General features: G+C 41.3%; 1 protein-coding gene across 2 annotated transcripts in view; it reads left to right on the top strand.

Annotated features, from left to right (window-relative positions):
* Nucleotides 1–3,008: 3,008 nt before the first annotated feature.
* LOC129431122 (cation channel sperm-associated protein subunit gamma 1-like) overlaps nt 3,009–17,050 on the top strand; it is a 325,761-nt gene continuing 311,719 nt past the window's right edge. The window contains exons 1-8 of one of the 2 annotated variants that reach the window (XM_055188857.2): nt 3,048–3,472; nt 3,725–3,831; nt 4,217–4,370; nt 14,879–14,942; nt 15,484–15,582; nt 15,923–16,024; nt 16,108–16,200; nt 16,813–16,912. In XM_055188857.2, the coding sequence (XP_055044832.2) occupies nt 3,727–3,831; nt 4,217–4,370; nt 14,879–14,942; nt 15,484–15,582; nt 15,923–16,024; nt 16,108–16,200; nt 16,813–16,912 (717 nt within the window). In that variant the 5' untranslated portion in view covers nt 3,048–3,472; nt 3,725–3,726. Of the gene's footprint in view, nt 3,473–3,724; nt 3,832–4,216; nt 4,371–14,878; nt 14,943–15,483; nt 15,583–15,922; nt 16,025–16,107; nt 16,201–16,812; nt 16,913–17,050 lie in introns of both variants that reach the window. The other variant, XM_073874955.1, reaches the window with a different exon arrangement.

The following is a 17,050-nucleotide window of genomic DNA, read 5'->3' as shown; positions in this document are numbered from 1 at the left end:
GAACAACACTGGTGGTGAAAATAAAAAAGGAACTCATCTACTTTCCTGGCTCCCTCTTCAAAAAATAGTTTTTTTCTTTTTTGATTGTTGTTGGAGGCACAGTACATTCCCTTCGTTTTGCCACAGAGAGGCATTTGTTAGGGGCATGTAAGGTAATAATTCAAGACTCTGATAGTGTATTACTGCAGGCTGAGTTTAATAAACAGTGACCCTGAGACCTGTGCTTTCCACATGTATCTACTGTGAGCAGATGAGGACAGCATGTACACAAACACAAAAAGACAGAACCTCTCTGTTACTATGCTGTTTTTCTTATCAAAGAATCCAGAAGAGATGCTTATAAAAATTCTGGCGATATAAAACTGTTCAGTCCAATAAGATCCAGTCGGATAAACTAAAGCATTAAAAACAGGAATTTTATTTTGTAAAACAGATAAATTGTATTCAAAGAACAATTATTGTTTTAAATGATTATTTTATTTGTTAAAATATTCCTGCATGGTGCAGCCCTTCAGTACTTCCGGATTACAATAAAAATTCCGTTAACATTCCTTCAGGATCCCAATTATTGTCCTCATCTGTTTCCTTCCCGCTCTCTCAAGCTGAGTAACAGGTGGTGTACAAGTGCTAATGGAAAAATCAAGTAATAAAACAACAAACAGATCTATAATGGTTAGTCTCTAAACACTTAACATAATTTATAAGTAAACACAGAGGAAGTGAGAACTTAAGTGTGGCATTTGCGTGCAGGATGTTTTAACATTGATCACAAATGTCTGTTTGTAGCTCATCTGGCCTCAGTTTGTGTCTCTCTCACTGATCAACATAGATTTGTGTACCAGGCAACAGATTGTTTGCATGTGTTGTGTAAAACAGAAAAGAATGTAAAAATGTTACACTAAAAATCTGTTAATTGGTTTATTTATTTATACTGTATAAGTGACAAAACAGTTTTGAATAAATTAATGATTTTTTTGCTATATAAATAGAGCTAACTATTTATTAAAGATATTAAAGTTATACTTCACTAGATGTTCTTTACATTAGGTTGACTTTATAGCAAGATCGAGTAAATGACTTTAGCTGAGTTTTCACAGGCAGGGTGGCATATGATTAAGAGATAATCTGGATAGACTGATGCTATTTAAAACAATAACTCAAATCAAACATCTTCCTTCATCTCACTCTTTCTGGTCCAACATCCTGTTTATTACAGAAGCTGTTTCAGATTAGCACTAGCTCCATGCCACCCGCAGACATCCAAATGCATACCATGTGTATGTGTGCAAGGTCACAGGGCGTGCGCGCGCCCCACTTTCTCTCTTTCTGAGGCGAGGGGCACAAACTCGCCTCTGAACCCACTGGCCGTGAGGCCTCTCCTCACATAGTTTTGCCCTCCTGTGCATCCCTCTGCCATGGCCCCCAGGTCCCTTCTCTGCAACACAGGCCAAAGGTTAATGGGGTGGTAATGTGGGGACTAAAAGGGAAAACTTCTACACTGTCACCCCACCCAACCATTAACACTGCAACCCCCCAAATGCTGTCATCTATCACCACAGCTAACGTTGACTTCCGCTTGGTGACATTTTGTTTTATGACCCCTTCATCGGCAAACCCTTGGGTCTCCTGTACGTTCACAAAATTGATGAAGAGAACAAGAAGTGGTGAATAGTCACTTCTACCCCCAAGAGGTAAGTACTGCATTTTTTTTTGTTACTTATTAGTTATTGAAAAACTTATTGTCACATTGCTAGTCTACTTGTGCATTAGTTGTATATTTGGGAGTGGTTGTTTAGCATTTCCTATGCAGGTTTCTAGGTAGTCCCCAAAAAGACCACCCCCAAGTTCATATACACTGCAAAAAAATGACTTTCTTACTTAGTATTTTTGTCTTGTTTTCAGTAGAAACATCTAAAAATTCTTAAAACAGGATGTATTTTCTTGATGAGCAAAATGACCTAAAGCATTCTAGCTTTTAAAGCAAAAATACACAATTGCAGCAAATTTGTGCTTAAAACAAGCAAAAATATCTGACAATGGGTTGAGAAAAAAATTATTGAATTAAGTGTTTAAGAAAAAGGTAAACTTATTTCAAGATATTTTTTCTCACCCCATTGGCATATATTTTTATTTTTTATATTTTTGTCTAAAAACTATTTTTTCTTAGGTCATTTGTCTCATCAGGAGAATACATCTTGATTTAAGTTTTTTTCAATATTTCTACTGAAAACAAGCAAGGTCGGCTATATCATCCAGACCACATAAAATATCACTTTGAAGCAGATTTTGTGATTTAAAGGTTGCATGTGTTTGTTGCAAAAACACAATTTGTTAAAGTCCCAGATCCATTCTCACCCAAAAAAACGTTCACTTCCAATATGCAAAGATCAAAGCACTCTGATATATTGGACAGGATAGTGTCGCCCTCTGCTGGTCAAAGTGGCACATTTCATGTGGTCCGTGTTCTTGTGTTTACCCAAAATAATATTGTATCAACCATTTACTGGCAATATTGTAATGATATGGAAGTTTTTTAACATTCTTCTATTCCCTACTATTTTTTTACCCACATCAAGACAAAAAAACTTTAAAAGCATTATTGCCTGATTCTGCAAAACCTCATTCTACATCTTTAACACTCATAATTTCTACCAATATTAGTATTAGTAAGCAGTAATTAATTAGGACTACATTAAAGCAAAAGTAGTTAATAGTTAGTTAATAGTGAGAACTGGACCTTAATAAGTGTGACAAGAATAATTTATAGAATAATTTAATATGATTTATTCGAGCTGTTTCAAACCTATCTTTGTATAATTTTTACTAAATAGGATTTAGAAAGTAATCAGTAATTAAAATATCACTTTGAAGCAGATTTTTTTATTTAAAGGTTGCATATGTTTGTTGCAAAAACACAATTAGTTAGTCCCAGACCCACACACAAAAAAACTGTCACATGTCACATCCAATATACAAAAATCAAAGCATGCTGACATTTGGACATGATAGTGTCGCCCTCTGCTGGTCAAAGTGGCTCATTTCATGCGGTCCGTTCTTGTGTTTAACCAAAATAATATTGTATCAACCATTTACCGGCAATAATTGTAGTGATATGGAAGTTTTTCCACATTCTTTTATTCCCTACTTTTTTCACATCAAGACAAAAAACACGCTAAAAGAAATTTAAAATCAAAATGAACAATTACAACTGGAACATAAAAAAATAAGTTTTTCCACATACAAGGGAACATGCTGTCATCCTGATGAAGTTTGTCAAGTAATGGTGAGCCATAAGCCACAATCATCAAGTTTTAAGAACTCACCAAAACATATTTAGCAATGGTTACGTAAAGACATCATTGGGGTTTACGACGCACTATTGTTGCCATAGAAACAAACAGCTCTGACGCAGCCCCCACAACTGACAGATCGCCTCTTTTCTGTCACGTACGCAATTTTGCGATTTGTTACGGTAAACCTACATTTTCACGTTAACACATTGTTTTTGCTGACATTTCCTTAACTAAATATTATTAATATTACTGAACAAGACAAACCTATCACTAACAGCCATGGCATCACTTAAAATATAAGTCAGATACGATAAGATAGATCCTATAGAACAGCACTAATATAATAATCTGTTTGTAATCAAATGTAGTTAATTTTTTATTTTCATTTTGAATTAAAAACACGAGTCATGGTTTTGTTTTGTGTTTTTTAGTCATGAAGGTTGTCGTATTTGCGCTCCTCGTGCTGTCAGAAGTCTCTCGTGCTGGGCAGATTTCTACCAAAGCGCCCCCTCCAGAGTCTCTCGGCTCCAGCTTTAAGGTAGCAAAATCCTCCAAAAAACTTTTACCACGCAAATGTTGAGTAAAAACATTATATCTCATAATATCTAATACCATCTGCTCCTTTAGATGTGAACTTGTTCTGGAACAGATGCTGATCTGTTTGTTCTTAAAGTGATATTGTACTCCAAAATGAAAAAAGTTTGAAATATAAATCTTAAAATTATATTTACATGATAATAAAGCTCTGTTTGAAAAAAAGTGGGCTGAAAAGAAAGTCATAGTATATCTATGGCTTGGGAATATGTTTAATAAGGCTAATTTTCATTAGACCTGAAGTAGTCCTCAAATGTAATCTCTCTCTCTCTCTCTCTCTCTCTCTCTCTCTCTCTCTCTCTCTCTCTCTCTCTCTCTCTCTCTCTCAGGATTCGACTTTGACTGGCTACAGTGATTGTTCTCCTGATAAGCAGCTGGTGTTTGACGTCCACACCACTCTGCAGGCTTCCTTACATTTAAATAAAAGAAATATCAGCTGTCGGCATCCTGACCTAGATATTCCTTGCTTCCTCTATGGAAACCGTAAGAACACTCAGAATAAGTGAATCAATACTTGTTTTTTTCATTTCAAATGTTGCACAATTAGAGGCGATTTCTCGGACAGGGTTTAGATTAATCCAGGACTAGGCCTTAATTATTTCAGGACATTTAAAGGAACAGTATTCACCTTATTCCGCCACGCCCCTTTTTAATTCTTCGCTCTTCCGCATTTTGTCAACCGACTTCCGCTGCTAATATGGCACAGTGCATTCGGTGGTTAGTTTGGTGGTTAAAAAATTGTTTGTAGTTCACTATAACTTAAGCAAAATGACAAATATCGCTACTGCTGTAAATGTTTTAAATTAGGAGCACGGTTAAAACTTCATACGCCGCTCGGATAGTCTTATATTGTCCCATCTGTTATGAATGACACAACTCAAGATTCCCAAAGCAGAGGGTTTTAATGAGACACAAAATCAGTGGGTATGTATAATGAAAAAAGTCAATGTCTTCATGTATAGTATGTGAGTGTGTGTGTATGTAACGGCGAATCACTCTAAGTGGGAAACACAGCTAGACATCCACTTTCAGATAACACTTGAATATCTTCACAGGGCACAGAGAGAGATTCCTGGCGGGGCAATGAGAGAGAGAGAAACGGTCAGAATCTTCAGCAGTACGTGCGCTGGACAGCGCACGGCGGCAGTCAGGGAGTAGAGCAGAATTATGCGCTGGAGCGCACTGCGGCTGTCAGCGTCTTCAGCAGAATTACGCGCTCATGAGCGCACTGCGGCTGGACAACGTAAGGAGTAGATATCGCTAGGAGTTTCCTCTGACCGGGAGAATCCGAAGACTTGACTGATGCCACACCAACCAGGAGAGACTGACAGCAGGGCGGGAAATCTAACGGGGCAAAGGCAGCAGAGAGCACGGTGGAAATACACTTGAATAAACTTAGACACAACAAGAACTAGACTCGACAAGAACTAGACAGAGCTAGCGGGCAGGAACACACACAGACGAACTTGCACAGAACAAAGGAAACGAGGGGAATTTAAATCAAACCGGATTGGACAATAATGAGAATCAGGTGCGGGTCGCAGGTGAGAGAAGTCAGAGGTAATGAGATCACCCGGTGGAAGACGCGCACGTGTGGAGCTGTCAAAACAAAAACACAACACATAGAGAAACAAAGACAAAGCAGCCAATAAGACCGAAATCATAACAGGACTCCCCCCCCACGACCGCCACCGGGCGGTCCATGAGGAGGCTCACCCCGTCGCCGGCGGAGATCCTCTATCAGCCCAGGGTCCAGAATGTCCCGGGCCGGTACCCAACACCTCTCCTCCGGACCATATCCTTCCCAGTCTACGAGATATTGAAATCCCCTACCCCGGCGACGCACATCCAGTAAAGACTTCACTGAATACACAGGGGCACCATCTATAAGCTGAGGGGTGGGAGGGGTGGGGGCAGAGGGAACAGGATTAAGGGTGGAAAAAAACACAGGCTTCAGTTTAGACACATGAAAAACTGGTTGAACCCGACCGAGTGCTGGGGGCAATCTGAGCCTGACCGTCACGGGATTAATGACCTTAACAATGCTGTATGGCCCAAGGAATCGTGGAGCCAGCTTGCGAGAAGGCTCACGGAGAGGTAAATCCTTGGACGAAAGCCATACTTTCTGCCCACCGATAAAGCGGGGCGCGGTTCTACGGTGACGATCGGCCGCGGCTTTGGTTCGTCTGGAAACCTGACGTAATGTAAATCTAGCCTTTCTCCAGGTGCGTTTGCAACGACGGACAAAAGCTAGTGCAGACGGAACCACCGCATCAGGTTCCTGTGACGGGAATAAAGGGGGCTGAAACCCCATGGACGCCTCAAATGGGGACATGTTAAGGGAAGAAACAGGGAGAGAATTATGGGCGTATTGAACCCAGGGTAACTGTTGGCACCAGGAGCTCGGATATTGTGATGTCAGACAGCGGAGAGCTCTACCTAAATCTTGGTTAGCCCGTTCACATTGCCCGTTGGTCTGAGGATGATACCCTGAAGACAAGCTAGCTGTGGAGCCTATTTGTCTACAAAATTCCTGCCAGAAACGAGAAATAAACTGAGGACCCCTATCTGAAACAACGTCTGTGGGCAGACCATGTAAGCGAAAGACGTGTTCGATCATTACCTGGGCAGTTTCCTTGGCAGTGGGTAATTTGGGCAAAGGGACAAAATGAACCGCCTTGGAGAAGCGGTCCACAATGGTCAAAACAACAGTGTTTCCCTTAGAACTAGGCAAATTGGTTACAAAATCGATGGCGATATGTGACCAAGGACGAGAGGGGATGGGTAACGGTTTAAGCAGACCAATAGGGGCTTGATGAGAGGCCTTATTGCGGGCACAAACCTGACAGGCTAACACAAACTGTCTGACATCGGGACCCATAGAGGGCCACCAGAAACGCTGACGTACGGTAGCCAACGTTCTCCGAACCCCCGGATGGCAAACAAACTTGGACTCGTGACCCCACCGGATGACCTCGGAGCGAAGCGCATTCGGCACCCACAATCGACCCGCTGGGCACCCCTCTGGCACTTCCCCCTCCCGGCCGGCCCGTCTCACCCGTTGTTCTATTCCCCAGCGCAGGGCACCCACCACCCGCCCCTCAGGGAGGATGGTTTCGTCCCCATCAGAACCGGGACTTTCGAACAAACGAGAGAGAGCGTCGGGCTTGGTATTCTTAGAACCGGGCCGGAACGAGAGGGTGAAGTTAAATCTGTCAAAGAAGAGTGCCCAACGAGCCTGACGAGAAGATAACCTCCTGGCTGAACGGATGTATTCGAGATTCTTATGATCCGTCCAGACCAGGAAGGGCTCCGAGGTCCCCTCCAACCAGTGACGCCACTCACCCAAAGCCAGTCTGACCGCCAGCAGCTCCCGATTACCTATGTCATAATTTCGCTCTGCTGGGTTTAACCGATGGGAGAAAAAGGCACAGGGATGCACCTTGCCATCCTTAACAGACCGCTGAGACAAAACGGCGCCTACCCCGACGTCCGAAGCATCCACCTCCACAATAAATTGAGCAGTCGGATCTGGAATAGAGAGAACAGGAGCAGAGATAAACCGGGACTTTAAATTATCAAAGGCCTCCTGAGCACTAGAATTCCAGACAAACCTCTCCTTAGTGGAAGTGAGAGCAGTAAGAGGCTGAGCAACCTGACCATAATTTCTGATAAATCGCCGGTAAAAATTGGCGAAACCCAGAAACCTTAATAAATCCTTACGGGACTCGGGGACTGGCCATTCGGCAACCGCTTTGATCTTGGCTGGATCAGGACGGATCTCACCTGGGGCGACAACAAAACCCAAGAACGAAACTGACTTACGATGGAATTCGCACTTCTCCGCCTTAACATACAACTTATTCTCTAACAACCGGCGTAAAACTCGGCGGACATGCTGAGTGTGTTCCTGCATAGAGGGAGAAAAGATGAGAATATCATCTATGTACACAAAGACAAATTTGTTAATCATGTCTCTCAACACATCATTGACCAGAGTCTGGAAGACTGAGGGAGCGTTACAAAGCCCGAAAGGCAAAACGCAGTACTCAAAGTGTCCAGTAGGGGTATTAAATGCTGTCTTCCACTCATCTCCCTCTCTTATACGCACCAGGTGATAGGCATTGCGTAAATCTAGCTTAGTAAAGACCTGCGCCCCCTGCAAAAGCTCAAACGCAGTAGACATTAAAGGAAGGGGGTACCTATTCTTAACAGTAATGTCATTCAAACCCCTATAATCAATACAAGGACGCAGGGAGCCGTCTTTCTTATCAACAAAGAAAAACCCCGCCCCTGCGGGCGAGGTGGAGGGACGGATGAGACCGGCACGCAGGGCATCATTAATATACTGGTCCATAGCCTCTCTCTCAGGACCCGACAAAGAATAAAGTCTACCCTTAGGCGGAGAAGTGCCGGGGAGGAGATCAATAGCGCAATCATATGGCCGGTGAGGAGGAAGGGAGGTGGCCCGGGCTTTACTAAACACCTGAGCGATATCCGCATACTCCGCCGGGACCCCGGTCAAATCGACCGCCGGAACCTGAGGAAGAGAAAGAACAGAACCAGAAACAGCAGAACCAAGACATGACACATGACAAGACTGAGACCAAGACAAGATAATACTATTCTGCCAATCAACGTGAGGGTTGTGTTGCGCTAACCATCCATGCCCCAAAATAATAGGAGATAGAGAAGCATGAAGGATATGCAACACAATCTCCTCACGATGATTACCAGACACAGAGAGACTCACAGGAGAAGTGCAGTGTGTAATCCGCGCCATCTGCTGCCCCTTAAGGGACCAGACATCCAAAGGGGATTGGAGAGGGACAACCGGGACATTCCAGGCGCGAACCAGCGCTTCATCAATGAAGTTGCCCTCCGCGCCAGAGTCGAGAAGGGCGGTGGACGGATGATCACGCCCAGCGAAGGACAACACGACGGGGAGTTGGGTACTGGAAACAGGGGAGAGCTTAGAGGAAGTGGCGCCCACCAGGACTCCCGTATTCACAGATGGGCAGCGGCCCTTTAACGGGCAGGTCTTAGCAAAATGTCCGGATCTCCCGCAATACAAACACAGGGCCTTCTGCAAGCGTCTCTCTCTCTCTCTCTGTGGCAGGCGCATGCGCCCCAGCTGCATGGACTCAGGCACGGCAGAGGGTAAAGATGATGAAGAGGGGGAAGTGGTGGTCTTGTCCGAAAACGCTCGCTGGCGAATGGAGCGTCGCTGATCGCGAAGCAAACTCCGGGCTTCGATCCGAAGAGCGAGGTCAATGATGGCATCAAGTGAGGGAGGAAGATCATGGACAGCGATCTCGTCCTGGAGCTCATCTGACAACCCCTCGACAAACTGCGCTCGGAGAGCCGCTTCATTCCATTGGCAGGCAGCCGCTAGGGTCTTAAACTCAATGGCGTACTCGGTGATTGTGTGTCTTCCCTGAACCAGATGTGCCAACCGAGCCGCAGCGGCGTCCCCACGCACCGAACGGTCGAAGAGCTTCTCCATCTCCTCACGAAACTCATGAAACGACCGACAGCAAGGATCGCGGGCATCCCACACGGCCGTAGCCCACTCGCGCGCCTTGCCAATCAGAAGGGTGATCACAAACGCAATCCGGGTGATCTCTGAGAAATAGCGGCGGGGCTGGAGGGCAAAAACCAAAGAACATTGAGTGAGAAAAGCCCGACAGGAGGTAGGATTACCATCGTATGGAGGTGGGGCTGAAACATAAGGCTCCGTCTGCGATGGCAGGCTGAGTTGGGTGGCATCGGCACTGAGCTGGTCCAAACGTGAGGAAAGATCCGACAAACGGGCAGATAAGTCCTCAACCTCCGCGGGATCCATTGTGGCAAGTTCGTCCTGTTATGAATGACACAACTCAAGATTCCCAAAGCAGAGGGTTTTAATGAGACACAAAATCAGTGGGTATGTATAATGAAAAAAGTCAATGTCTTCATGTATAGTATGTGAGTGTGTGTGTATGTAACGGCGAATCACTCTAAGTGGGAAACACAGCTGGACATCCACTTTCAGATAACACTTGAATATCTTCACAGGGCACAGAGAGAGATTCCTGGCGGGGCAATGAGAGAGAGAGAAACGGTCAGAATCTTCAGCAGTACGTGCGCTGGACAGCGCACGGCGGCAGTCAGGGAGTAGAGCAGAATTACGCGCTGGAGCGCACTGCGGCTGTCAGCGTCTTCAGCAGAATTACGCGCTCTTGAGCGCACTGCGGCTGGACAACGTAAGGAGTAGATATCGCTAGGAGTTTCCTCTGACCGGGAGAATCCGAAGACTTGACTGATGCCACACCAACCAGGAGAGACTGACAGCAGGGCGGGAAATCTAACGGGGCAAAGGCAGCAGAGAGCACGGTGGAAATATACTTGAATACACTTAGACACAACAAGAACTAGACTCGACAAGAACTAGACAGAGCTAGCGGGCAGGAACACACAAAGACGAACTTGCAAAGAACAAAGGAAACGAGGGGAATTTAAATCAAACCGGATTGGACAATAATGAGAATCAGGTGCGGGTCGCAGGTGAGAGAAGTCAGAGGTAATGAGATCACCCGGTGGAAGACGCGCACGTGTGGAGCTGTCAAAACAAAAACACAACACATAGAGAAACAAAGACAAAGCAGCCAATAAGACCGAAATCATAACACCATCAATCGTCTCGTGGTTAGACATGAAGCAGCCGCGGCAAGTAACCTATGGGGCATATTTAATTACCTCGTCCTGTCAGGAGTTGATGGAGCAGCATTGAAAATTATTAAAAGTATGTCTACCAATATTTACACAGTGATTTCGTCTGTTTTAAAGCAAATGTGCATCTTAGCCAGTCCAATAACTATTTCGTTTTTATGTGGTACCATGATAGAATTCATTTGCAAACTTGCCAACACTTATTCCTTTAAATCAGGAGACTTAAATCCTTTTAAGTGGAATCTACAAAGCTCACATATGGTTTAAGAAATTCCTTACAGATAATATCTGATCACATAGTAAATGTTTAATATAACTGCATGACAGGTAACAGCTGATCACATAGTAAAGGTTTAATATAAGTGCACGACAACATCTGATCATATTGTAAAGGTTTAATATAACTGCACAACATCCGATCACATTGTAAAGGTTTAATATAATTGCACAACATCTGATCACACTGTAAATGTTTAATATCACTGCATGACATCTGATCACATATGAAGGTTTAATGTAACTTTACAACAGGTAAAGCAAGACCACCCTGCAATAAATTAAGACACAGCTTTATCAGTCATCAGGAGCTGATCCCAAGCGTATATCTGGAAGCTGTTGGTGTATGTACTGGTAAAGTGCTTGGCGACTGTGTAATGGATGCAATATCAACCCTCTGTAAAGCTGACACAAAGATGGTTGTTTCTCAGCAGAGATATGTACATTTGTGCCAGCTCAACACATTGAAGCAGTTTCTCGGACAGGGTTTACAGGATTAGGATTTAATTATATTAGGACATTTTAGTTTTTACAAACAAACCCTACAAAAAACAAGATTGGTGCGCATCTTGTGACAAAACAATGGCACTCATATATGTTGAGGTATGTCAGTAAACAGTGTTTTTAAATTATTGTAACTCAAATATGCATTTTAGCCTGGGACCAGGATAAGCCCTGTCAGGGAAACTGCACCATTGTTTTTTCTTATATCAGATGTAGGTTGCTTCAGGTTGAGTTGTGATTTTAAAGTGTAGTTGTGGTCAGAGACGGATGGATCCTCCCATTGTGTTTCTGCATCACAGTTTAGGAACATGTTGATTGTATCATCCTCACAGTTGTCCACTGCATCACTACACATCAATGCATCTGTGAAAACAATATAACCATAAACATTTTTATGTTAGTATTTAAAATAAACTTGCATCATGAGAATTAATATATAAATAACACCCATACTTAAACAGAACAGTGTGTAAGAGAGAGATGCATTAAAAAAAGACAGTAACATTATACACACAACCTTTAACTTCAGTGTTAAATAATACGTTGTTTAATAGGTCATTATCAATATCTGAATGAGAAATGAACTGACATTCTAGCATCTGAAATCTCAGTAACTTGTAGGAATCACGTGGGCTACTGTAAGAATGCAATGTACTATAATATCTCGTTGTACTATCGTAAATATAAAAATATAGGTGGACAATTAAAACCATTCAAATAGTTGCATTTTATAAACTAACGTTACTGATCTTAAGTGTATTTGTAGAACGGACTTCACAAATCTAACTTTAGGCGAACGAGCACACAGTTAGCTAAGATAGCTTACCTGAAACTGGCCACCTTTTCAACACCCGGCATGGTTTAAAGTTACCGGAACATCGTAGTCGAACCCTTACTTGGGATAAGGGTGTTCCTCAGTTGGCTTAAAATTTGTAAGAAAGAAACATAAAGGCGCTCGAGTGAGCTTTTTAAGCTTAACGCGTCGCCTTCAGTCACTGCCTCAGCTGCTCATCGTCTATGCCAGGGGTGGGCAACTCCTGGTCCTGAGGGCCAGTGTCCCTGCAGAGTTTAGCTCCAGACCTAATAAAACAAAAATCTAATTGAAGTCTTCAGGACTGTTTGGAAATGACATTCAGGTGTGTTTGATTAAGGTTGAAGCTAAACTCTGCAGGACTGTGGCCCTCGATGCCCACCCCTGGTCTATGCGGCCAGAAGAACGTTGACAAAATGAGCGCAATGGCGCCGCCTTTGTTGTCGTGAAAAATAAGGTGAATAGGATTGTGGCCAAAACTGGTATTGCAATCACAAAACTTGTGGCTAAAACTGGTACTGCAATCACACAGCTAGTGGCCAATACACAACATGACAACATAAACATCCGTTGAGGGCTGCAACTCCACTTTTTAAATGACAATATCCTGACCAGACCACTTTTGTCAGTGATATAAGTTTTTTAAATGAAAATGATTTCTTAATGTCTAGTGACATATCAGGGCCATTTTATGATTAATTGATATAAATTTCTTACATACTGTTCCTTTAAGTAGTTTTTACAAACATACCTTACAAAAAACAATACTGCTGTCCATATTGAGATATACAATGGCCCTAATATATGTTAAAATACATCAGGGCAAGGTGTTTCTAAATAAAAGCAGCTCAAACATGCATTTTTGTCTGGGGCTATGTCTCAATTAGTGTTGGGTGTAACTATTTACTAAGTAATTAGTTATTGTAATTTAATTACTTTTTTATTATTATCTACTTTTATTCCAGGATTTTAATTACAGTTACTTATTATGTAATTGAACTAAATACTGTGTTATATAATACATTAGTATTATATATATAATACAATAGTGGATTTAACATCACAATATAAAGGGTAACATTACAATGCATGTTTTTTATGTATCCTTCTCACTTTGTTGAGTTAATAAGAATAATGGTAACATGTTATTGTAGTTTAAAATTCTCACAATTAACTGGTTGGTTATTAGGATTAATATTACTGAGATATTGGCTGTTTACCAACTTAAAAAGCACATATTAATGGCTGATTCTGAAAAACCTTATGCTACATCCTTAATCCCCAATCCTACCAATACTAAACTTACCAATAAAAACAACTACTTTACTAAGTAGTAATAAGCAATAATTAAGACTATATTGAGGCAAAGTAGTTAATAGTTAGTTGATAATGACAATTGGACCTTAAAAAGTGTGACCAGAATAATTTATGTATTTTAATATGATTTATTCAAGTTTCAAGTCTATCTTTGCATTTTTTTCTAAATAGGATTTTGAAAGTACTTAGTAATTAAATACTTTTTTGAGAGAGTAATTGGTACAGTAATCTATAGTAGTCAACATTTGAAGTGGATCAAAAACATTCATCAAATTTGTCCTAAAACAAGAACGGGTATTGGGTATTGGTTTTAAGAAAACTTTTAGGAAAGGTTTTGATCCACTTTAAATGTTGACTACATTACATCATGACATGATTGAAGATGTAATTAGTAACTAGTATTAATTTTTTTTTTTTTGAATCTCAATCGCAAAATCTGTTCGTTCCCTAAAAATTTCCACAATGCAATGCAAGCATTGATGGTCCCTATCCCTTAAAGTGGCCTTTTCTGAAACTCTCCAACCGAAAATCGCGTAAGCCAACTCAATAAACTTCATGAAATGCAACAGAATATTTATGAAGACAAACGTTTGTTTTAGATTTAATATTAACACACATCGCTAGACAGGAAGGGACCACAATCTACCTAATATTTATTTCTCTATATTTATGCATGGATACGCAAAAGAAAATCCGTCTTTCGGATGAGACGATAAACCGTTGTCGTTAAAAATCCCAGGATGTAATTCGAAAAAGAGTAGGGGTGTGCCCCGGCATCCAGGCCAAACTTGCCCATTGGCCTACTAATCCTCCCCATATATACTAATTGGTATATCACTCTGTCTTCTCTCCACTAATAAGCTGGTGTGTGGTGGGCGTTCTGGCGCAATATGGCTGCCATCGCATCATCCAGGTGGATGCTGCACATTGGTGGTGGTTGAGGAGATTCCCCCATTCATATGTAAAGCGTTTTGAGGTCTGCAGAAAAGCGCTATATAAATGTAACGAATTATTATTATTAAAAGAGTAATGAAAGCGTTTTTCACAATATACTTGGTTAAAAATTAAGTCAGAGAGATGTTGGTTTTGCCGGTTGTTGATAAATAACAGCTGTGAATCATCACAATGCGCTTAAGCACGTCACAGGAAAATATGTGAACAGTTTGAGCTAAGGTCCCAGTGCATGAACCTGGATACACGATATACTGATTCACCACCTCGAGAGCGAATTGAGACAGAGCCTAGAATAAGCCCTGTCCAGGGAACCCACCCCTACAAGTTGTATAACTTCTGTAGCTCTGTATATTTTGTAATCTCTCTCTCTCTCTCTCTCTCTCTCTCTCTCTCTCTCTCTCTCTCTCTCTCTCTCTAGATTTCTTCCCATCCTTCTTAATTCATGATTTGGTCTTGGGAGAGACATCCAAGTTTTTGGGGAGGTGAGAGTCTGCTCTGCTACTATCAACAGCTTTGCAAAATAGTCGCGCCGGTAATGCTAGGTTATTTTCAACCCAATAGGAATGAAAAGGGTCAAAAAGGAATGAAAACAACCCATTGGGTTGTTATTTAACCTATGCTAGGTTGTTTTAACCCAACATATTGGGTTGTTTTAACTTATGGTTGGGTCAGATATAAACATTTTCTGGGTTAATTTAACCTTACGGCTGGGTTTGACCCTTTTTGTCTTTATAAACATTGTACTTACAAAAAAAAAACATTTGTTACATTATAATTTTGTGATATTGTAATACTGCGCACATATGTGTTCTGTGTGGGTATACACAATATACATATCTTTATATATACATAGTCATTAAATACATTTAATATATTAATTAATTATATTGTATGTGTTATTGCAATGAGTTGCTTTTCCTTAAACGTAAAAGTGTAACAGTGCATGTGTTATAATGTACATCCTGTGTGTGTGTGTGTGTGTGTGTGTGTGTGTGTGTGTGTGTGTGTGTGTGTGGTCTTTAGCTACACTTTAAAGGTTGTAGGTGGTGGTGCTCAGTCTCGGGAGCATATTCGTCAATACGGCCCAGAAGAGGTATTGAGATACAACAGCCACAACTACAGGTAAACAATCGAGCTCAGATGCAAACCTTCTGAGTGTGTCTGATATGTTTTTTTGTAAATAACCCTTTTTAATCAGACTCTTAATATATTTAAGCCAACAAACCAGTATTTGGCCTGAGGCCGGGATTAAGCAGATTTGATGAACATATCACATGTTGAAAGGATTCGTTTACTATCATTATTTCATTTTAGGGTGGCATTAAGCATCTCAGCTCCTCATATATTTTAACAGTTTCAAATCTGCTCTTTAATATACTGATTTTAATATACTCATTTTTCATTTCTTGTATAGTTTAAAAGATCATCATCATCATATATTTAGTTTGCGTGCATGTTTTAGTTCAAAGGCAACACTGGTATGGGGTCAAGTCAAGCTGCAGTCTTTTAACAGGACTACAGAAGGTTTCTTCATTCTGAATGGTTCCAGAAACAATGGGTTCAGGTGATGTCTGTACTCTAATAAATAATGTAAGTCCAGCACACAGCATCTGCATGTTGTATTTCATGCTGAAACTGTATGTCTAGGTGGCTTTGTATGAAGAAGTCACCCTGTGGTGATTTCATAGCCCAGGGTCTGACTACTCCACGCTTTTATTTCATCATTGAGGTCTCAAACAGGTAAAATGTTTATGCTTTTTATATTTAGGTTTTTATATGCTTTTGGTGTCACATGCAAAACTACCTACTTCTTCCTAACAGTAATTGTTAAAAATATACTCATATACAGTATGTTACCAAGTCTGTGAAAATCCAGCTCAAGTCAAGTTTTGGGATTTGCTGTTTTCAATTTAATAATCCTATAATGTAAAGAACATTCTGTAAAAATATAACCTTGATATCTTTAAAGGTGGGGTGCATGATCTCTGAAAGCCAATGTTGACATTTGAAATCACCTAAACAAACACGCCCCTACCCCAGTAGATTCTGGACCTTCTTTTTATAGCCACGCCCCACACATACACAACCCAGGCAACGATGTCGGTTAGTAGACACACCCCTTACTGCTGATTGGCTACAAGTGTTTTGGTAGTCGGCCTGACTTGCTTTTCCAAAGCGTTTTTCAAAAATCATGCACCCTGCATTTAATATTGACCGAGTAAGACCATCTCAAAGATTAAAATTGAAGTGAAATGTGATTGAAATCTGATTATTAGATTATGAGTTTTTAGCCTGTATTTCAGGGTCACATATACAGTATGTCTCAAAGGTTTACAGTGTTTTTGTGTGCAGGAATATAGACGTGAACAAATCCTGCAATTACACTTCTCATTTTGAGATTATGGTCCTTGCACTGCCAGTAAGTGCCGACAGAAAGCTATTCATTCTTCTGGTGAGCTCGGTGATACACACCTCAATATATGAATCATACACAACCCAAAACTGCACAGGAATCACCTTGATACAAAGCACATTTATATGTCTGTTATTGAGGTTTACAATCCCATCAGTGGTCACAGAATTGAATGTC

The sequence above is a fragment of the Misgurnus anguillicaudatus genome, chromosome 13, assembly GCF_027580225.2.
Source record: "Misgurnus anguillicaudatus chromosome 13, ASM2758022v2, whole genome shotgun sequence".
Taxonomy (NCBI): domain Eukaryota; kingdom Metazoa; phylum Chordata; class Actinopteri; order Cypriniformes; family Cobitidae; genus Misgurnus; species Misgurnus anguillicaudatus.
Note: the sequence above shows the minus strand (reverse complement) of the source record. Positions and strands in the feature narration are given on the sequence as shown.